At 40.0% G+C, this 15651-nt stretch overlaps 1 protein-coding gene across 1 annotated transcript; it reads left to right on the top strand.

Moving 5' to 3' along the window:
• The first annotated feature begins 1883 nt into the window (after positions 1-1883).
• LOC139295777 (protein phosphatase 1D-like) lies at positions 1884-7148 on the top strand. Its single transcript, XM_070918033.1, has 6 exons — positions 1884-2400; positions 3740-3968; positions 4149-4273; positions 4366-4547; positions 4723-4950; positions 6626-7148. The coding sequence occupies exons 1-6, from the start codon at positions 1884-1886 to the stop codon at positions 7058-7060; spliced, it is 1716 nt and encodes a 571-aa protein (XP_070774134.1). The 3' UTR covers positions 7061-7148.
• Positions 7149-15651: the final 8503 nt, after the last annotated feature.

The raw sequence follows: 15651 nt of genomic DNA, 5'->3' as shown, positions 1-15651 counted from the left end.
GAATACAAGAATGTTTATCTCGTAAGACACTTTCTTCTTAACATTTATCATTTCTCTGTGGTGGTCATCACGAAGCAAACCAAATATTTGAAAATGTCTTTGAACTTCAATGCAATCTCAACAGCCACATCTCACAAGGTCCAAAAAGGTATGCAATGCATTACACACATACTGCATGCATCTCCATACACACTGCACAAACTTGTACTATTTGCACTCTGTCACTTGTGACCTCAGGCGTAATTGAATGCTTACACACACACACACACAAACATGTTAACAGCGCATAAACATACACAACAACCCATACCATAGGTGGGATTACCTTGTCAAGTCTTGAAACAATGTGTGTGGTATGTGTGTGTTATGATAATGAATGTGAAGTGGTTTCCATATGAAGACCATGCATCACAATGGTAGATGCATGTAGTAGTAGAATTTTTTCTCATGATAAAAATAGATGTATGTGTACTATCATCATGCATTTAGTGCAAATTCTTGTTTTAAACTATTAATGTTGAATTTCTGGGGAAAATGGGGGTAAAGGTGGAGAATTAAGGCTATCTGATTGGATTAACACTGCCTCCACCTGGCGTTACTGTAGCACTACTTGATAAAAAGCTCATGCAAACAAACCAATTGTGCAGTAATAAAACCCAAACTATGATTATTATTTCTTATATGGTACTATGTACTATGACATGATCCATGTCCTTTCCCTTTAAAAATACACTAGACTCATCCAGCCTAAAAAACTAAGGTACAGTACATGGCATCACATCCATGCTAAATTAAAATTCTAATTATAGAGCAAAAAGTATGGTGTTAAGTGAATCCTTTGTTTTGCATAGTGAAATTAATTATTGCGATTTTGAGTGAATCTTTACATTCAGCAGGCTGAAACACTTCTTGGCTTTGCAAATAATTTTGGGGCAGAATCAGTATCTCAAGTTGTCAACATTCATTCAACATTAGGGCGGGCTGCAATGGATATTGAACCACGCAGTGGATTTATATGTGTGCTAATGTGTTATTTTCAGTTGCTGTGGAGTTTCATGCACCTCCCGTGAGAGATGAGATGTTTCACAGCACAATCACCAGGACACACACGTACAGACACACAAACGCCGAACTACGTCATGAGGAAATTGCATGCAAGTCTCTAAAGTTTTTACGTAAGCTGACTGAGACCAAGACCTTGCAATCAATTTAAGAAGTGTTTGCACTTCTTCACTGTCGAGCATTGGTTTATCATTACTGTGGGTCTGACTGAGTTCATGGGTTTAGCTTAGTTTTGAGTTAAGAGTTAGCTTAATTTACAGTTGTGATTTGTGGCTATTTTCCCAATATATATGTCACAACCATACACAGAAAAATCATTAAACATTGTTATTGCTTACTTTGGATGTTGTTGTTCCATACTGGAGTGAATTCTGTGCAAAATGTACGTAAAGATCTCCTCATCTGTTGAAGAGTCGGGTTTAACAAAGTTCTCTTCTCAAGCGGATCCCAGCTGCTGTCTATGACTCGCTGAGGGTGATATCAGTTAGTCATGAAAGGGGCCACATTCAAGACTAGCTGTCGTGTTTGTGTGGTCTGTAATGATCGCTTCATGTAATTCCCATGTCTTCGAGCGCCAGTAAAGGCAGCATCATGATGATCATAGTCAGGCGTGCCGTGCGTAGTTGCGAAGTGGATAGGCGAAAAAACCTGGACGTCATTACGTACAACGGGACGTCTCGGAGAAGATAAACAAAAAGGAAGGAAGCCTTCGGCCATACAATCGCGGCAAAATCGGTTCAAAAATTTAGCTTGCAAGCTACAGTTAGCAACTACATGTGCCCTTTTACTGCTTAGATATTTAACATTAGGCGTTCACAAACATGGACGAGTCAATAGTATTTCGTATGAGTGCTTTTTCCGAGCAAGGAGGGAGGAAATACATGGAGGATGTTGTCGAGATAAGAATCGAGTACGAACCGACGCCGTCGCCAGTCGAAGATTATCCAAAGTCGCAGAGACATGGAGGACTGGGGAAAGCCGAGACTGAGCCTACCAAACAGACTGAAAATGAGACGTATGACCACAGCGCTGCTGCCGAATCTGGCCCAGCCTCTGCAATGTGGGTAGAGAGTCTATCAAATGAGGACAGTGGCAACAACAGTGCACCGGCATCAGGCGAAAAAGTCGCAGAGCGCGTAGTCGACACTCGGAAGTCTGTGGCGTTTTTCGCCGTTTTCGACGGTCACGGGGGCCGAGAAGCGGCACATTTCGCACGAGAGAACCTGTGGGATTTATTGAAAAGGCAGCGGGGGTTTTGGTCGAAGGACCACAGTGAAGTGTGTGCCGCTCTCCGGAAAGGATTCATCGCCTGTCACCATGCAATGTGGAAAGAGCTACGTAAGTCATCGAAGTTAAGCTTACTTGTAGTGTTTTTATGCATGTGCTTCTATCTCTTATTGCTGCCTATTGCTCATAATTGATGCTGTCACAGTCGCAGCAACGTTAGACAGCAAACTGTGTCACACGAGGCAGTATCCAACTCAGCTGGTGTGATGATGCCCAATCCTCTGCCGACTGGCCCATCCCATTACAAATGAACACAGGGAGCTGTCATCTGACCACGACACAGCTTTCAGAGTTGACGTAACCCCTACAATGTAACTTGTATAACTAAATATTTTCATCATAGCACTAGATATAAGTGGATTAAGAGGAAGAAAAACAGTTTGCAAACCTAAACCAGCGCCAGAAAACATGAATAAATAAAATGAGTTGTTGTGAAGTCTTAGTCTGTGACCATTATTCTGTCAGTCAAATTGAGGATGATAACACAAGCCAGTCTGGTTTTAATTTTGGTGATGAGTTCACTGTCAATTTGACAGAGACATTGTCCTTTTAATATGAGATACTCTGCAATGCATACATGTGTCTTTGCAGAAAGCATTGTAGACACCTGATGTTATTATTATGAAAAACCGGGCTTGAGTAAGCCTAACAAACTTGACCCATTAAGCTATTTTGTATAGCCAACTCTGTGCTAATGTGAACAGACTAATTCAATCCTGGTTCATGCCTTCAAAACAGAGACCTGAGTCATGGAACTCAGATCACATCAGTTCGTTATGAAGAAAACGGAAAGGTAAAGAGGAAACCATGATGTCCACAGCGACGGAGCAGCACAAATCAGACAAACTATATGAAGAATTAAATATTTAAGTGAAAATGGACGAAACAACAAAGCCAAAGAGGAGTTTTGGAGAGACTGGTTAAGCATGAGGTGAATTTCAGTCCAACTCTACTCTACTCTGCAGGGATACGTTCTGAAGATAGACTTCTTACAGAGCCTATCTTCATCAGTAGTGCTATGTGATAGGGATAGAGTCATTTTCCTTTCCTTCTGTGTTAGGGTCTAAACCACTATATTGTTTTACTTTTATTGACCTCCTGTTGATGCTGGAAGAAGCTTCAGTATAACTCAATGGAGTGTAGAGTTCAAATACAGAAGATACAAAACAATTCCCTGTGGTTGCATTTAAAGTCATAGGCTGTATGGCTGCTGAAGCAGGTTCAAAAGTGCACAACTATCTTATTACTTAGATAAATAATCCTCTTATGCTTCCAGTGGTGTTTAGTGGAAATCAGACATCCAGTAAGACATTTCAACCTTCTGGTGTTTTCTTTACAAACTTAGATCAGCAAGTAACGTTAAACACTTTTTATTTTGTTTGCCTGACAGCGGAGTGGCCAAAGACCATCACTGGCCTGCCCAGTACATCAGGCACCACGGCCAGCGTGATTGTGATCCGTGGAGTTCACATGTATGTTGCCCATGTGGGGGATTCAGCAGTAGTGGTTGGAGTGAAAGAAAATGACTCTGATATCACGCTCCAGGCACTTGAAGTAACACAAGACCATAAACCGGAACTTCCTAAAGAAAAAGAAAGGATTGAACGACTGGGTGGCAGGTGAGTCAGTGAACAGGACCTTTCAAAATTGAATTATATCATAAGGTCAGGGGCTATGTGAAATGGCCAAGTAATATCCCATGGATGGCAGTTATTTTTTTGCACTTGTTCCTTTCAACATTGCTTCAACATGTATTTCCTTTTGTATTGAAGTTTGTTGTGTTATTCTTGTACCTGTAGTGTAATGAAGAAGTCTGGGGTGAACCGTGTTGTGTGGAAGAGGCCCAGACTGACCCATAACGGCCCAGTGAGGAGGAGTACAGTCATTGACCAGATCCCCTTCCTGGCTGTGGCCCGATCCCTCGGTAAAGATGACGCCCTGTTCGTCCGGATTCGTGTCCATAAAAATTATACTGTAGGCCTCCAAAAGTCATCATATGTTCTTTTCTGCTGAAAGGTGATCTGTGGAGCTACGACTTCTACAGTGGGGAGTTTGTGGTTTCTCCAGAGCCTGATACCACCGTGATGACCCTTGACCCCAAACGGCATCGCTACATCATCCTCGGCAGTGATGGACTATGGAATATGATGCCACCCAAGAATGCTGTCAATATGTGTTACAGCCACGACAAAATGGTGGTAAGTAAGGAAAGTGATTTAAAATAGGTACAATTTTGACAGGATAAAAATAGTCATCAGTATTTAGATTTGATTTTCACACTTGTTGGAGCCTGGAAGTGTTGGAATCTACAACATGATTTTATCAAATCATTCTCTTCATCTGTCTCCTTCTGCTGCTTCTTTCTGCTTCTAGGGACCAAAGGGAATGTCTTGCGCCCGCCGGCTGGGATGCACAGCCCTACTGTTTTGGAAAGAACGCATGCTCCGTGCAGACAACACGACAGTTATTGTCCTGGCCCTACAGGAGCAGGGAGGCCCACCTATCCCTATGCATCGCGATGAGATCGTTGTTGACATGGCTACAGGAATTGACCACGTTCCATACCCGGGAACTACTTATAACACCTGTGAGATCCCAAAGGTCAGTGCCATAGCTTTGTTGCATGTTCCATTAGGATGAACCATATAAATCATACAGCAAAATGACAGATATTTTCCAAATACAGAGTCCGTCACTGTTGGGGAAAGTACCTCAGGACCACTCTGACAGTGGAAAAATATACTGAATATTTTTGTGTGGTTGTTTGTTGTTTGTTGTTTGCTATTCACTGTCCTTTTATATACTCCAGTCCATTTGTTATTGTCATCTTGTTTAATACTTTCACCAGTTAAAATATTGGAGGTTTGTAGTCAACATGGCTGTTGACTTAAGGTCATACCAGCAGTTTCTATCAGTGGACCATTGGTTTCAACGAATCACTCTTTGTTTTCGGGGCCAACAGGCGGAGCATGAGGATGACATGTTTTATGAAGAAGATGAGATATATGGAGAAGAACATGAGGGATGGCCATGCCTGGAGTGGTAGTGAGGTGACTGCTCAGTTATAAAAATGTGTCAAAGTGTCAGCAACATGACCCGCCAATGATTTAATGTATCTATCAGCTATTTGGATATAAAAATGACAAACATCCCTTACAGCTGATTAGTCCTCACCGCTTGGGAGCATTGGTGAGGCTACAGTGGTATAGATCAGTCAGTCAGTCATGAAAGTGAGATAACTAATTCAAAAACATTGAATGACTGTGTTAGTTAAAGATGTTTAGCATCATCAGAGCCACCTTAAACCTTCTTCCCAATTTAGCCAGTAGAGGGGGACAGAGACTTCTTACAATGGCTTAAACATATTCACTGCTGCCCAACAGAAAGCTGTCTTATGCCCACGTTCAGCAGCCAACAGCTGATATCTACCAACTAATTATATCACAGGACAAAACATGCCATTTTACGAAAGCATTAGTGTCCAGTGAAGAAACATTTTGTTCCAGGTTGAACAGAACAGAACACACGCAAAGATAGCGAAACATTTTGAAAAGACAATTCACATTGTCAACACTGATTGCAGTTTACTGGCTGTCACACTCATTATAGTTTCTTGTGTTCAAGTGAGATGACAGTAACATTGCTGATGGTTTGTTTCTCATAGATTACTGTGGTACTGGATGAACAAATGACACAAACGTTATTTTTGAATATCTATTTTCTATGAATTGTAAAAGACAGTATTTGAAGATTAGATATGTACTTTCCATAACTCTTTTAAGAGGAGAGTTTTTTTTTTTGGAAGGAGAAGGTTTTTCTTATTTTACCTATAGTGCCTCATTAATACTTTTGAACCAACTGAGAAAAAAAGGTAAATAGATACAAGACAGAGAGCATTGAGCATGCTTCTACCTCCACCCAGCTTCAGCTTCAGCATTCTTTCAATTGAAAATCATATATCTATAATCGCTGCCTACATTCTGTACAATCCACTTTGTCACACCTAAAACTCAACTGTTTGGACACATCTTAATCCAGTATTGTTTTCAAATATTGTTTATTTCCATGATTTTAGTCTTCGTTCATTTGTAACAGCTTTCATCTGTGTGTCTCATTTTAATTTTAGATTGATGAATTACAAGTTGTGTTGTGAATTTATAAAAAAAAACAAACAGAGGATTTAAATGTATTTTTGGTATCAGCAATTGGATAGAATAAATTAGATGATGATGAATTATTAAAGTTAAATGTTATTTTTTGATTTGTTTTATTTCAGCGGAGTGATGCACTGAATGCCTCCTCCCCATTCAAAGACAGTTCCACCACTCTGGAGCAGGCATTTGGGCTGTATGAAGCAGCTTTCTGTACCACCGCACAACTCTTACCTGATGTCATCTCTGTGAGGGCCACACTGCCCCCCTCAGATGGTTCTGTGAATGTTTTCGAAAAGCAAGACTCCACAACCCAAATGGACTGTGCTACTTCTGCTCCCCCGTTAAAAAGGTCTCGCCGTTCTCCGCACACACCCCCTGAACTTAAAGGTCCTCACCGTCGGCTCGGCAGGTCCTCCAACAAAAGGAAGAAGACGCCTCATAGCAATGTACAAAACGAACAACCCCGTCAAACTCGCGCTCAAAAGAGAGAAATAAGCTCCTCTGAGGACCGCAGTATCCTACCACAGCACTGCAACTCTGCCTTGTGTGTGTGCTGAATGTTGTCTCACAGAAACAGTGTGTTTGCCCTGAGACTAGAAGGACACTCTGCATCATGTCGACTTTGCTGATGTATCAGGTGTGCCACAGGACAATTCCTAGATGTATACTTTTTATACAAAGTCTTTTTGTTTTTGTAAATATGTGAGAAATTTGAAATTGTAAATGTGTTGCTGTTCAGACCTTTTTCTTCTTGCTCGTCTTCCTGCCCCCTCCTTAAATTTTAGTGTTTGCCGAAATTTTAAATTTTAGATCCGTTCAATCGACACAATCTATTTTCATACTTATAAGTATGTATAGTATATCCAAAAGAAGTATTTTGAAGAAGATAGATCACCGCAATGTGAGATAACATCGGTTCACCAGAATTGAGACACATTCAATCTTCCAGTTTAAATATTTATCAAATTAAATCTATTTTAGAGGCTTTGACTTGTTGGATGCTGTAACATGCCACTTCTTCCTTGATTGGGGTTAATACCTCAGACCAGTTGTTTGGAATTTCTTCTTAGATGAATTGTGTTACTATGCCATTTTTAGAGGTTTCTTTTATTAGTTTTCATCTCATGTTGGATTCTGAGATTCAAGTGCTGAGGGTGTATTGTTCAGTTGTAATATTTGCCCCAGACAGTGGTAATACTGCAGGGTGCACAAGCAATGGTCTGAGGTAATTATGAGAGTATTGTTTTTAAGTTTTAATATTATTTGTTTTGTGTCTTTACCAGTGGCTAATTATGTACTGTCATGGTCACAATTGCTACTCAGCTCATTGGTGTGTCTTATGCATAGCTTGTGAGGAGGTGTTAAAGGGTCAGTTCACCCAAATCCGAAAAAAAAGAACATAAAACATATTCTCTTACTTACCCTAGTGGTATCTATCCATGTAGATACTGTAGATATGTGTGTCTTAGTGAACTGACCCTTTGATGGTACTTTGCTGGACAGCTTTCCTGTGCTCTCCCGTGCATATGTCCATGATTTGGCCAATTAAATTACTCTTGTATGTTGTTTTCAAACCATGGCCTATCTAGAAGTACATTTGCTTAAATGATACAATCAGAGGTACAGGTTGTTGGGTAATGGTACTGATGTAAAAACCTGTGCCTCCCTGGAAGGTGGGTTGGAGTCTCCTTTGTCCAGTTCATTTTAAGTTTCTACTAGGCATTAACACAATTCCATTAGGCCTTCCTCGTTGCTCTCATATATTGTTCCCCTGTGTATGGTTTGCATCCATAACTTGTGTTTTAATCTGCACATAAAACACCTTTTTGTGGTTCGTATGTCGAATACAGGAAGTGCCCAATTCATGGTATATAGTAAACTACAAAGTGATCTAGCTCTAACTTGTGTTAATACGGCAGCTCAGTTACTGTTCTAGCTGATTTGTTTGCCTTTTCTTTTTTTCTTTTTTTCTTTTTTTTTACATAAAAGTGTCATGTTTGCCTTAGCACACATGAGTCAGAGGTGCTTTTCACACATGTGGGACCCAAACAGGTGAGAATGTTAAGGATATGTCAATGTAAGTATGGCTGTTGCCCAGCCTCAACCATTTGTCATGCACCTTCAGTTCTACACCAATGTCATTTTACCACTCACACTAAACCTGCTCCTAAACCTGGTTGATGTACTTCACTTATATTACATAGCAGTTTGTTGGTTTTGTACAGTGTGTCAATATGCAATAGAAGTTTGTACAGTACATTATTATGCAAAGTAATTGGGTTTTTCAGGAGTTTGGCATGCTCAGACCTACTCTGTATGTTGTGAAGTGTCCAGAGGTAATGGATGTTAATGAGCATGTGGTTTGTTTTTTTGACAATTACAGTACTTGCAGCCAGTTTTCAGGACTAACTATCTAAGTGACATGTTTTGAAAGTGACTGGATATACAATGTCTGTGTGTTGTAATAAAGTTCTCATTTTCCAATTGGTTCTGTTATGGTGTCTATGTTGTTAATAATGATATCTAGCCCAGTGTGTGGAACTGTTACTGTGACTATGATTAATGACTTCAGCATGTTTTTTGTTGATCAACTTAATAGAATCGTGTTTATATTGCCTTCAGCTACTGTGTAGTTTGAATGCAGAGGTAATACTTCTTACGTTTAACAATTACGTTATGTTCCAGTAGATGGCAATAATGTAAAGGGATTAAACAGTTGTGTCTCTACAGTAACTGGCCTCTTCAATATATTTGCTATCCGTGTTTTGTTCATCAGAAAAGCTGATGTCTACTATTTAAACTCCACAGGTCGAGGTCAGAAACACACATGGCAGTACATCATCTTTTTATATAAAATGTGTTTAAAAATAACTTAATGATTTGTTGGGTTTAACTTTAAAAAATGTTGTGAGTCAGTCAATGGCTTATTTATGTCTTTTTTTTTTTTTGTTCAAGGACACATTGCATGAAATCAATTTACCTTTTCTTTTTTTCTTTTTCATCAAGCAAGTGGATCAAAAAGTGCCCCGAAAATGGAAAGTTAACATCTACAGTTCCATGACAACTGAGCAAACTCCGCCTGCTGATGAGATAAGGCCAAAAGCTCCAGAACAAGCGAGTAAGCAGACTTTGAGTTGAGTTTTGCCCTTTCCATTACCATTTTTAAAGAAGACGTACAGCCAAAGATTAAGGGTTGCTGGCCAATGGAAAGCATAAAGCCACACTCAAATGAGTTCCAGTAATGGATCATTAGACTATCTGAATATATCCACTTGAACAGGAAAAATGGTTTGACATTATATTTGATTAATGTGGAAAATTGCCTCATTTATAAAATGTTTTAAGATTTACTCTTTGAAAAGAGAATGGTGTTGCCATGGGCATAATATTATACTGTGTGCAAATACATCTGATGCACAGCTTCAGTGAGGTTCCTGGAATCATTGGGTGTTTCAGGTCTTTCAACGTCATACACCCTCCTCCAGGTGACTCAGCTTGTGTCAGCGAGCTGCGACTGACCCCATGCGTCTCCTCCCTCGGCCACAGCCACCTTGAGGCTCTCTCTGCAGCTTCGGTGGTATTGCAGCTGGCTTTCCTCATCCTCTCTCCCTTGATGCCCAAATAGCTGAAGGCTCGTGTTTGAGAGCGGGCTGCGAAACCCCTACACCAAACCTCTGCCAGGAGCGAGGTGCGAGAAAGGTGTTGTTTTTTGATATTATACTGTAGGTCGATTGAAAGAAATGATGCCAGTGCTGACAAGATTGTCCCTCAGCCTTTCCATCCATCTGCTGTAAGTTGGGCTTGAAAACATAACTCACAACTCACAAAAGTGAATAAAAACATCCCTGGTAATTTTTTTGATGTCCCTGTGACATACACATACTGTACTTGAGGAACACATTTCTTGTCCTTACCCATGGTCTGTTGCTGAGACATTACAGACACCAGATCCATGATAGCAGTGTCTTGACTTGAATATTTTATTGACTGTCAACCCAGCATCTGCTGACCTGCCTAACATGCAACACTCCCCTCATGCTGCAGACAGTCTGTCACTGTACATCAGCCAGTGGAGCGTCACAGTGTCCACCACCTCTCCCCCTCCTCCTATTTCCTACAAATAAGCATCATCACAGCAAACTAGGAGGTACTTCTGACACCCCAGTCCTTACATTGCCAAAGGTAAAAAAAACTTTCTTTTCCCCATATTCATACCAGTATGATGGATTCAGGGGGAAGATGAAGCTGAATGTAACAGACCCCAACAATTTCAGGTGGATTATATGGTGGATTTCACACACGCACTCGTGCCCTCACCAAGTCCTGACTGTCTTTTTTAAAACAAAAAAATATGTGTGTGGTTGGAAGTTTTATAGATTTAAAATGTTTTGGGTTTTTTTTTTTATCACATTTGGCTCCAAAGCTGGGGTCGCTTCAGCTGGTCCTCCATCCCTCGCACTTTTAAAATGATCCCAGAAGACTCTGCATGAGGCTCATTCAGCGAGGAGATAGAACACATGGGACAGAGACATGGGAGGGAGAGTGGATATTTTCAAGAATTGGTTTGTGATCTTTTTCACTGGTAAGGCTTTGGGTGAACCCAGTAAGTATATGCTGCTGTGAGGCTGTATTTAGGCGCAGCAGTGCTTTGAGCTAAATGCTAACATCAGCGTTCTAACATGCTCACATTGCAAACACACACATGCAGATGTTTAGCAAGTATAATGTTTACCATGTCCACCGTATTGCTTAAGTTGTTAACATGCTAATTAGCACTAAACACAAAGCACAGCTGAGGATGATGGGAATGCCATTAGTTTTGCAGGTATTTGGTCATAAACCAAAACATTGTCCAAATTAAAATTTTAAACTGATGATGGCACTTTATGAAACCTTGACCAAAGTTATTACAATTCATCCTGAGGAAGACATGAATGTGTGGACCAAAATTTATGGCAATCCATCTGATAGTTGTTGAGATATTTCAATCTGGACTGAAGTGGGTCTCTATGTTAAAACTGAGCTGTATAATAGGATCTGGTACATGTTGAAGAAACAAGATGTAACCTTAATGTCTGAAAAACTTTCACTTTCATCCTCTAATCACCCAAACCATGTTTACTGGGATGGTCAAGCCGACACAGACTGAGCACCTCCAGACATGTATTAAAACATATATACAGATAGTCTGCTTGGAACAATAATGTGTGTCTAATATGTTTCTTCTGCAATAAAAAGTATAATTTCCAAATTAAAGTCCTTAAAAATGCATCTACTGCTTCTAGCTCATTGAAAATTCCAGAATCTATGAAGATGAAAATTTTGTTAATTTCTAAAGCTTTTCTGCTGGACACAAGACATCTCCTACTTCAGCAGATGAATGTGAAAACAGCCTTCTAGTGTCAAACTCTGCACACACATCATTCTGCACAGTGAAGCTCAAACATCCAACTGTAGGAACAAAAAGAAAAACACATTTTTAAGTGGAGGGGAACTTTAATGAAAAACCTGAACAAAGGTGTGGAGAAACAGATGCTTCCTCATAGGGCACGAGGGGTCACAGACCTGAAAGTCAAGCTATTCTGGCAGCTTGTGGTGGCCCAATTCCTAACTTAGACACTTCATGTTGTCTTTAATTTGTCACCCACCTGTTTTGATCACTACTTTCTTCTGTCTCTATAAATCTATACAACAAACAATTACCTTCCAACTTTGCATCTTCCCTAAGTGTGATCCATGAAATTTTGATTACTAAATTAGCCTGATGCTCATCTGGCACCATCACACTCTAAGTACGGAGCAGTGAGAGCTGTGAGAGTGTGAGAGTGTCACATCCTTTGGTGGAGCCTGTCTAACTTGTTTCGTTCCAGGTCTCCTGTCTCCTTCTGACAGTATCTGTAGTGTTCAACAGGCCTTTAATGGCTTGCCCTCTGCCACTCTTGGGAGGCTCTAGAGTAAGTGCTATGAGCAGAAAGACTTCTCCAGATGATGGGAGATGACGTGCCCTCCTTTTCTCCCCATGCTCTGCCTGAAAGAAGGCAAGCAGGATTGTGATCAAATACATATTTTCATCATGCAAATTATTCTTTTTATATTTTACTCTATTTTTAAAAGATTAGACTCAGACCTCTCCAGATTTTCTCCTTTCATTATTATCTAATTTATGTGACAAGTGTCTTGTTGTAATTAAATTCTGCCTCTCTCATGCTTTGTGGCACTGGTATGGAAGCAAATCTGTCTCACCAGACTTTGAAATGTAAAAATCTGGTGAGGCAGATTTGCTTATATACACTGGTGTGGTTTACAGGCATCTTGTGATGAATTGTTAGCTGATTTTTTTAATAGTTGCTGAATAGGGGGACTTGTTGCAACACAATGGCTACCCTTTGTGGTAGGTCATGAGGTCTGGCTCCACATTGACGCCTACAAACTGGATGGTCTGTGATCACATGGACCTTCCCAGTAGACAGGGCACTTTCAAAATGTACACTTTTGATCAGACCCATTTAGGCAGATTGGCACCTTCACCCCTAATACAGATAAAATGGTAAATGATCTCACTTATATAGCACCTTTCAACCTTCACGGTTCCCAAAGCGCTTTACAGCTAAGTCTCATTCACCCATTCACTCACACATTCACACACCAATGGTGTCCGAGCTGCCATGCAAGGTGCTGGTCTCCATCGGGAGCAGCTTAGGGTTCAGTGTCTTGCTCAAGGACACTTCGACATGACGGGGGCAGCCGAACCCCCAACCCGCTCTAACCAGCTTTATCTCCCATGCGACAGTGCTAACCACTGCGCCACCATGCCGCCTGACAGGAATCCCCTTCCCTTTCTGCTTCATGCCTTGCTCACAAAGAACAGCGCCTCCCTCCACAATCTCTTTCTCTCCTCCTGATATCTCAGTCCACTCACTTATTCACTCTTTTGCTCGTAGACAAAAACTCACAGAGACACTCAATTGCCTGCAGCTCAAAGTCACTCCTTTTCTGGCCATTGCAACACATGTGCACAGAGTGAACATAATCTGAGAAAGTGTCATGAAGTGAACTTAATGTCCACCTTATGTGCAACAAAAAGGGACCTTAATGCTACTTTTTTTTTGTTATATTTTATGTTACATGGTCATTTTCTTTTTCAATGTGCTCAATGGCAATGTTTCATTCACATGCAACAAATGTATGTTGTTTGTTGAGCATAACAGGTAAAACAATGCTATTACACATTATCATACATTTGAAATAATTTGAAATGTATGATACTCAGAAGTAAATTGTATAAAACAGGACTGGATTTATCTCCTTCTGTCCTTGAATGCCCTAGAGCCTCTATAAATGAAGAGCAGCCTCGCCATCCCAGTGAGCTACTTTAACAATTGGTTTGCAACACAGATACGCAAAAATCCCCAAATCATGATAACTGCTATTGTTGTCATTTCTGTATTTTAGCACATTTTCATAATTGTACAAATAATTCATTCATCATTTCATTCAATTTGACTTAATATACTGCTATTTTTGACTGCTTAAAATAAGAAACTTTTTTGTTAACAGGCATCCATGAGCAAAGAGAATCCACTAAAACCTGTTGGTGATCTAGATTTAGGATGAATGTAATAAGTTAATAGTGTGCTCCGGAAGTGATTATTCCCACTAAGCCACTCCACTGGCTGTGAATCAATCTTGGTAAAAATGTCAGACCTGCTGTACACTTGGATGTTAAAACACTTTTGAAATAATTTGGAGAAATACCTTTATACTGCTCAGGGATTTTTCCTCTGTGCAGTATGTTACTCAATTGGTTAAAACTCCAGTAAAGTGAAAATTGTGTGCATTCACTTAGTAAATTGGGTATGTGACATAATTACATTCACACAGATTGGTGAGAATGAATTCTACTGTTTAACATTTTGCTAGAGGTGACTGACTGAAATTTGATGCTTTTTAGCAGATCCCACAATGTCAGATGAAGCTGCCTTTTAATTATGGTTCAGAATGTCTGCGTGAACTACCACATATTTATATAACATATATTGTATGTATTCTCTAGTGTGGTTGGTTAATAGTTATAATAATAACGTAAAAGAAATAATAAAGTAAAAAATACATAGGGTAAGGGCAAAATGACCAGCTGTTATGTGCAACTAGGAATGTATTCTTGACATGCAAATGAAAACAAATACCTGAAATCATCACAGACATTATCAAATTGGGAATGTGGATTCCTCACAGGCAGCTGATGGCAAAAGCTGATGGTTTGCTGTTCTTAAGTGAGACACCCAAAAAGCAAGATACAGACGGCTTCAAGTGGCTTATTCCCAATCATCATCTCTCTAGGCACACTCCCTTTTCCAGGAACAAGCGAACCGTTTGAGAAAAGTCGGTTTGTCTGCTGATCTGACTAAATCCATTTAATTCTGAGCCAGGTGTCAAAGTGCTCAGGTGGCACAACACAACTAATGCCCCCCCCATCACATTATGGCCTGATGGACTTTGCTGAATGGATTACTCCAGTGAATACTTTAATAAAAGTAAACACAAAAGCCAATTTTAAATATAAAATGTCCAATAAAACAAGTTACATTTAATTAATTCCTCAATTTTACTTGTAATGCCTCTATTCAGTAAAAGATAATAAAATCAATAATGGCAGCATTCCATTCTCTTCTGCTTCAGCAAGTCAAAATGTCTACAGAGAGAAAAGTCTACACTGTTCCATCTGGGATGATTTTAGACAATTGTTGTGGCAATGAGCGTTTCTTTATATAGTAAGAGATGTCACCCAAGTACGCTCTCATTTTGGAGCTGGATTTAGAGGTTTGTTGAGGCTAAGATTCTTAGCTCTCTTTAAGTCCTGTGGTTGTTTCCTTGTAAAATCTATTTCACCTCACACATGTTAGGGGCAGGTTTAAGGCTGATTGACATGTCCAGGTATAAAGATGTTTTGTTATTGGTCAAAGGATAAGAAAAAAATCACTCGGAAGTTAGGCTTTTTTTCATTTACTTGTTAGAACAAAAGCCAAGATGCTTGCACATTTTGGGGGAAATGCACTAAAATGTTTGAAAAACCTTGACCTAAACTTTGGGTAGGGTGTAGTTTTCAGCTGTCAAACCTAAAGAGATTCCACGTGGAATTGTGTGACAC

Source organism: Enoplosus armatus, chromosome 13, assembly GCF_043641665.1.
Source record: "Enoplosus armatus isolate fEnoArm2 chromosome 13, fEnoArm2.hap1, whole genome shotgun sequence".
NCBI lineage: Eukaryota > Metazoa > Chordata > Actinopteri > Centrarchiformes > Enoplosidae > Enoplosus > Enoplosus armatus.
This window is presented reverse-complemented; position numbering and strand designations above follow the sequence as displayed.

Coding starts and splice junctions, on each gene's coding strand:
- LOC139295777 (XM_070918033.1), top strand. CDS start 1,884: ATGGACGAGTCAATAGTATTTCGTATGAGTGCTTTTTCCGAGCAAGGA. Junction 4,274..4,365: donor GGCTGTGGCCCGATCCCTCG/GTAAAGATGACG, acceptor TTCTGCTGAAAG/GTGATCTGTGGAGCTACGAC. Junction 4,951..6,625: donor ACACCTGTGAGATCCCAAAG/GTCAGTGCCATA, acceptor GTTTTATTTCAG/CGGAGTGATGCACTGAATGC.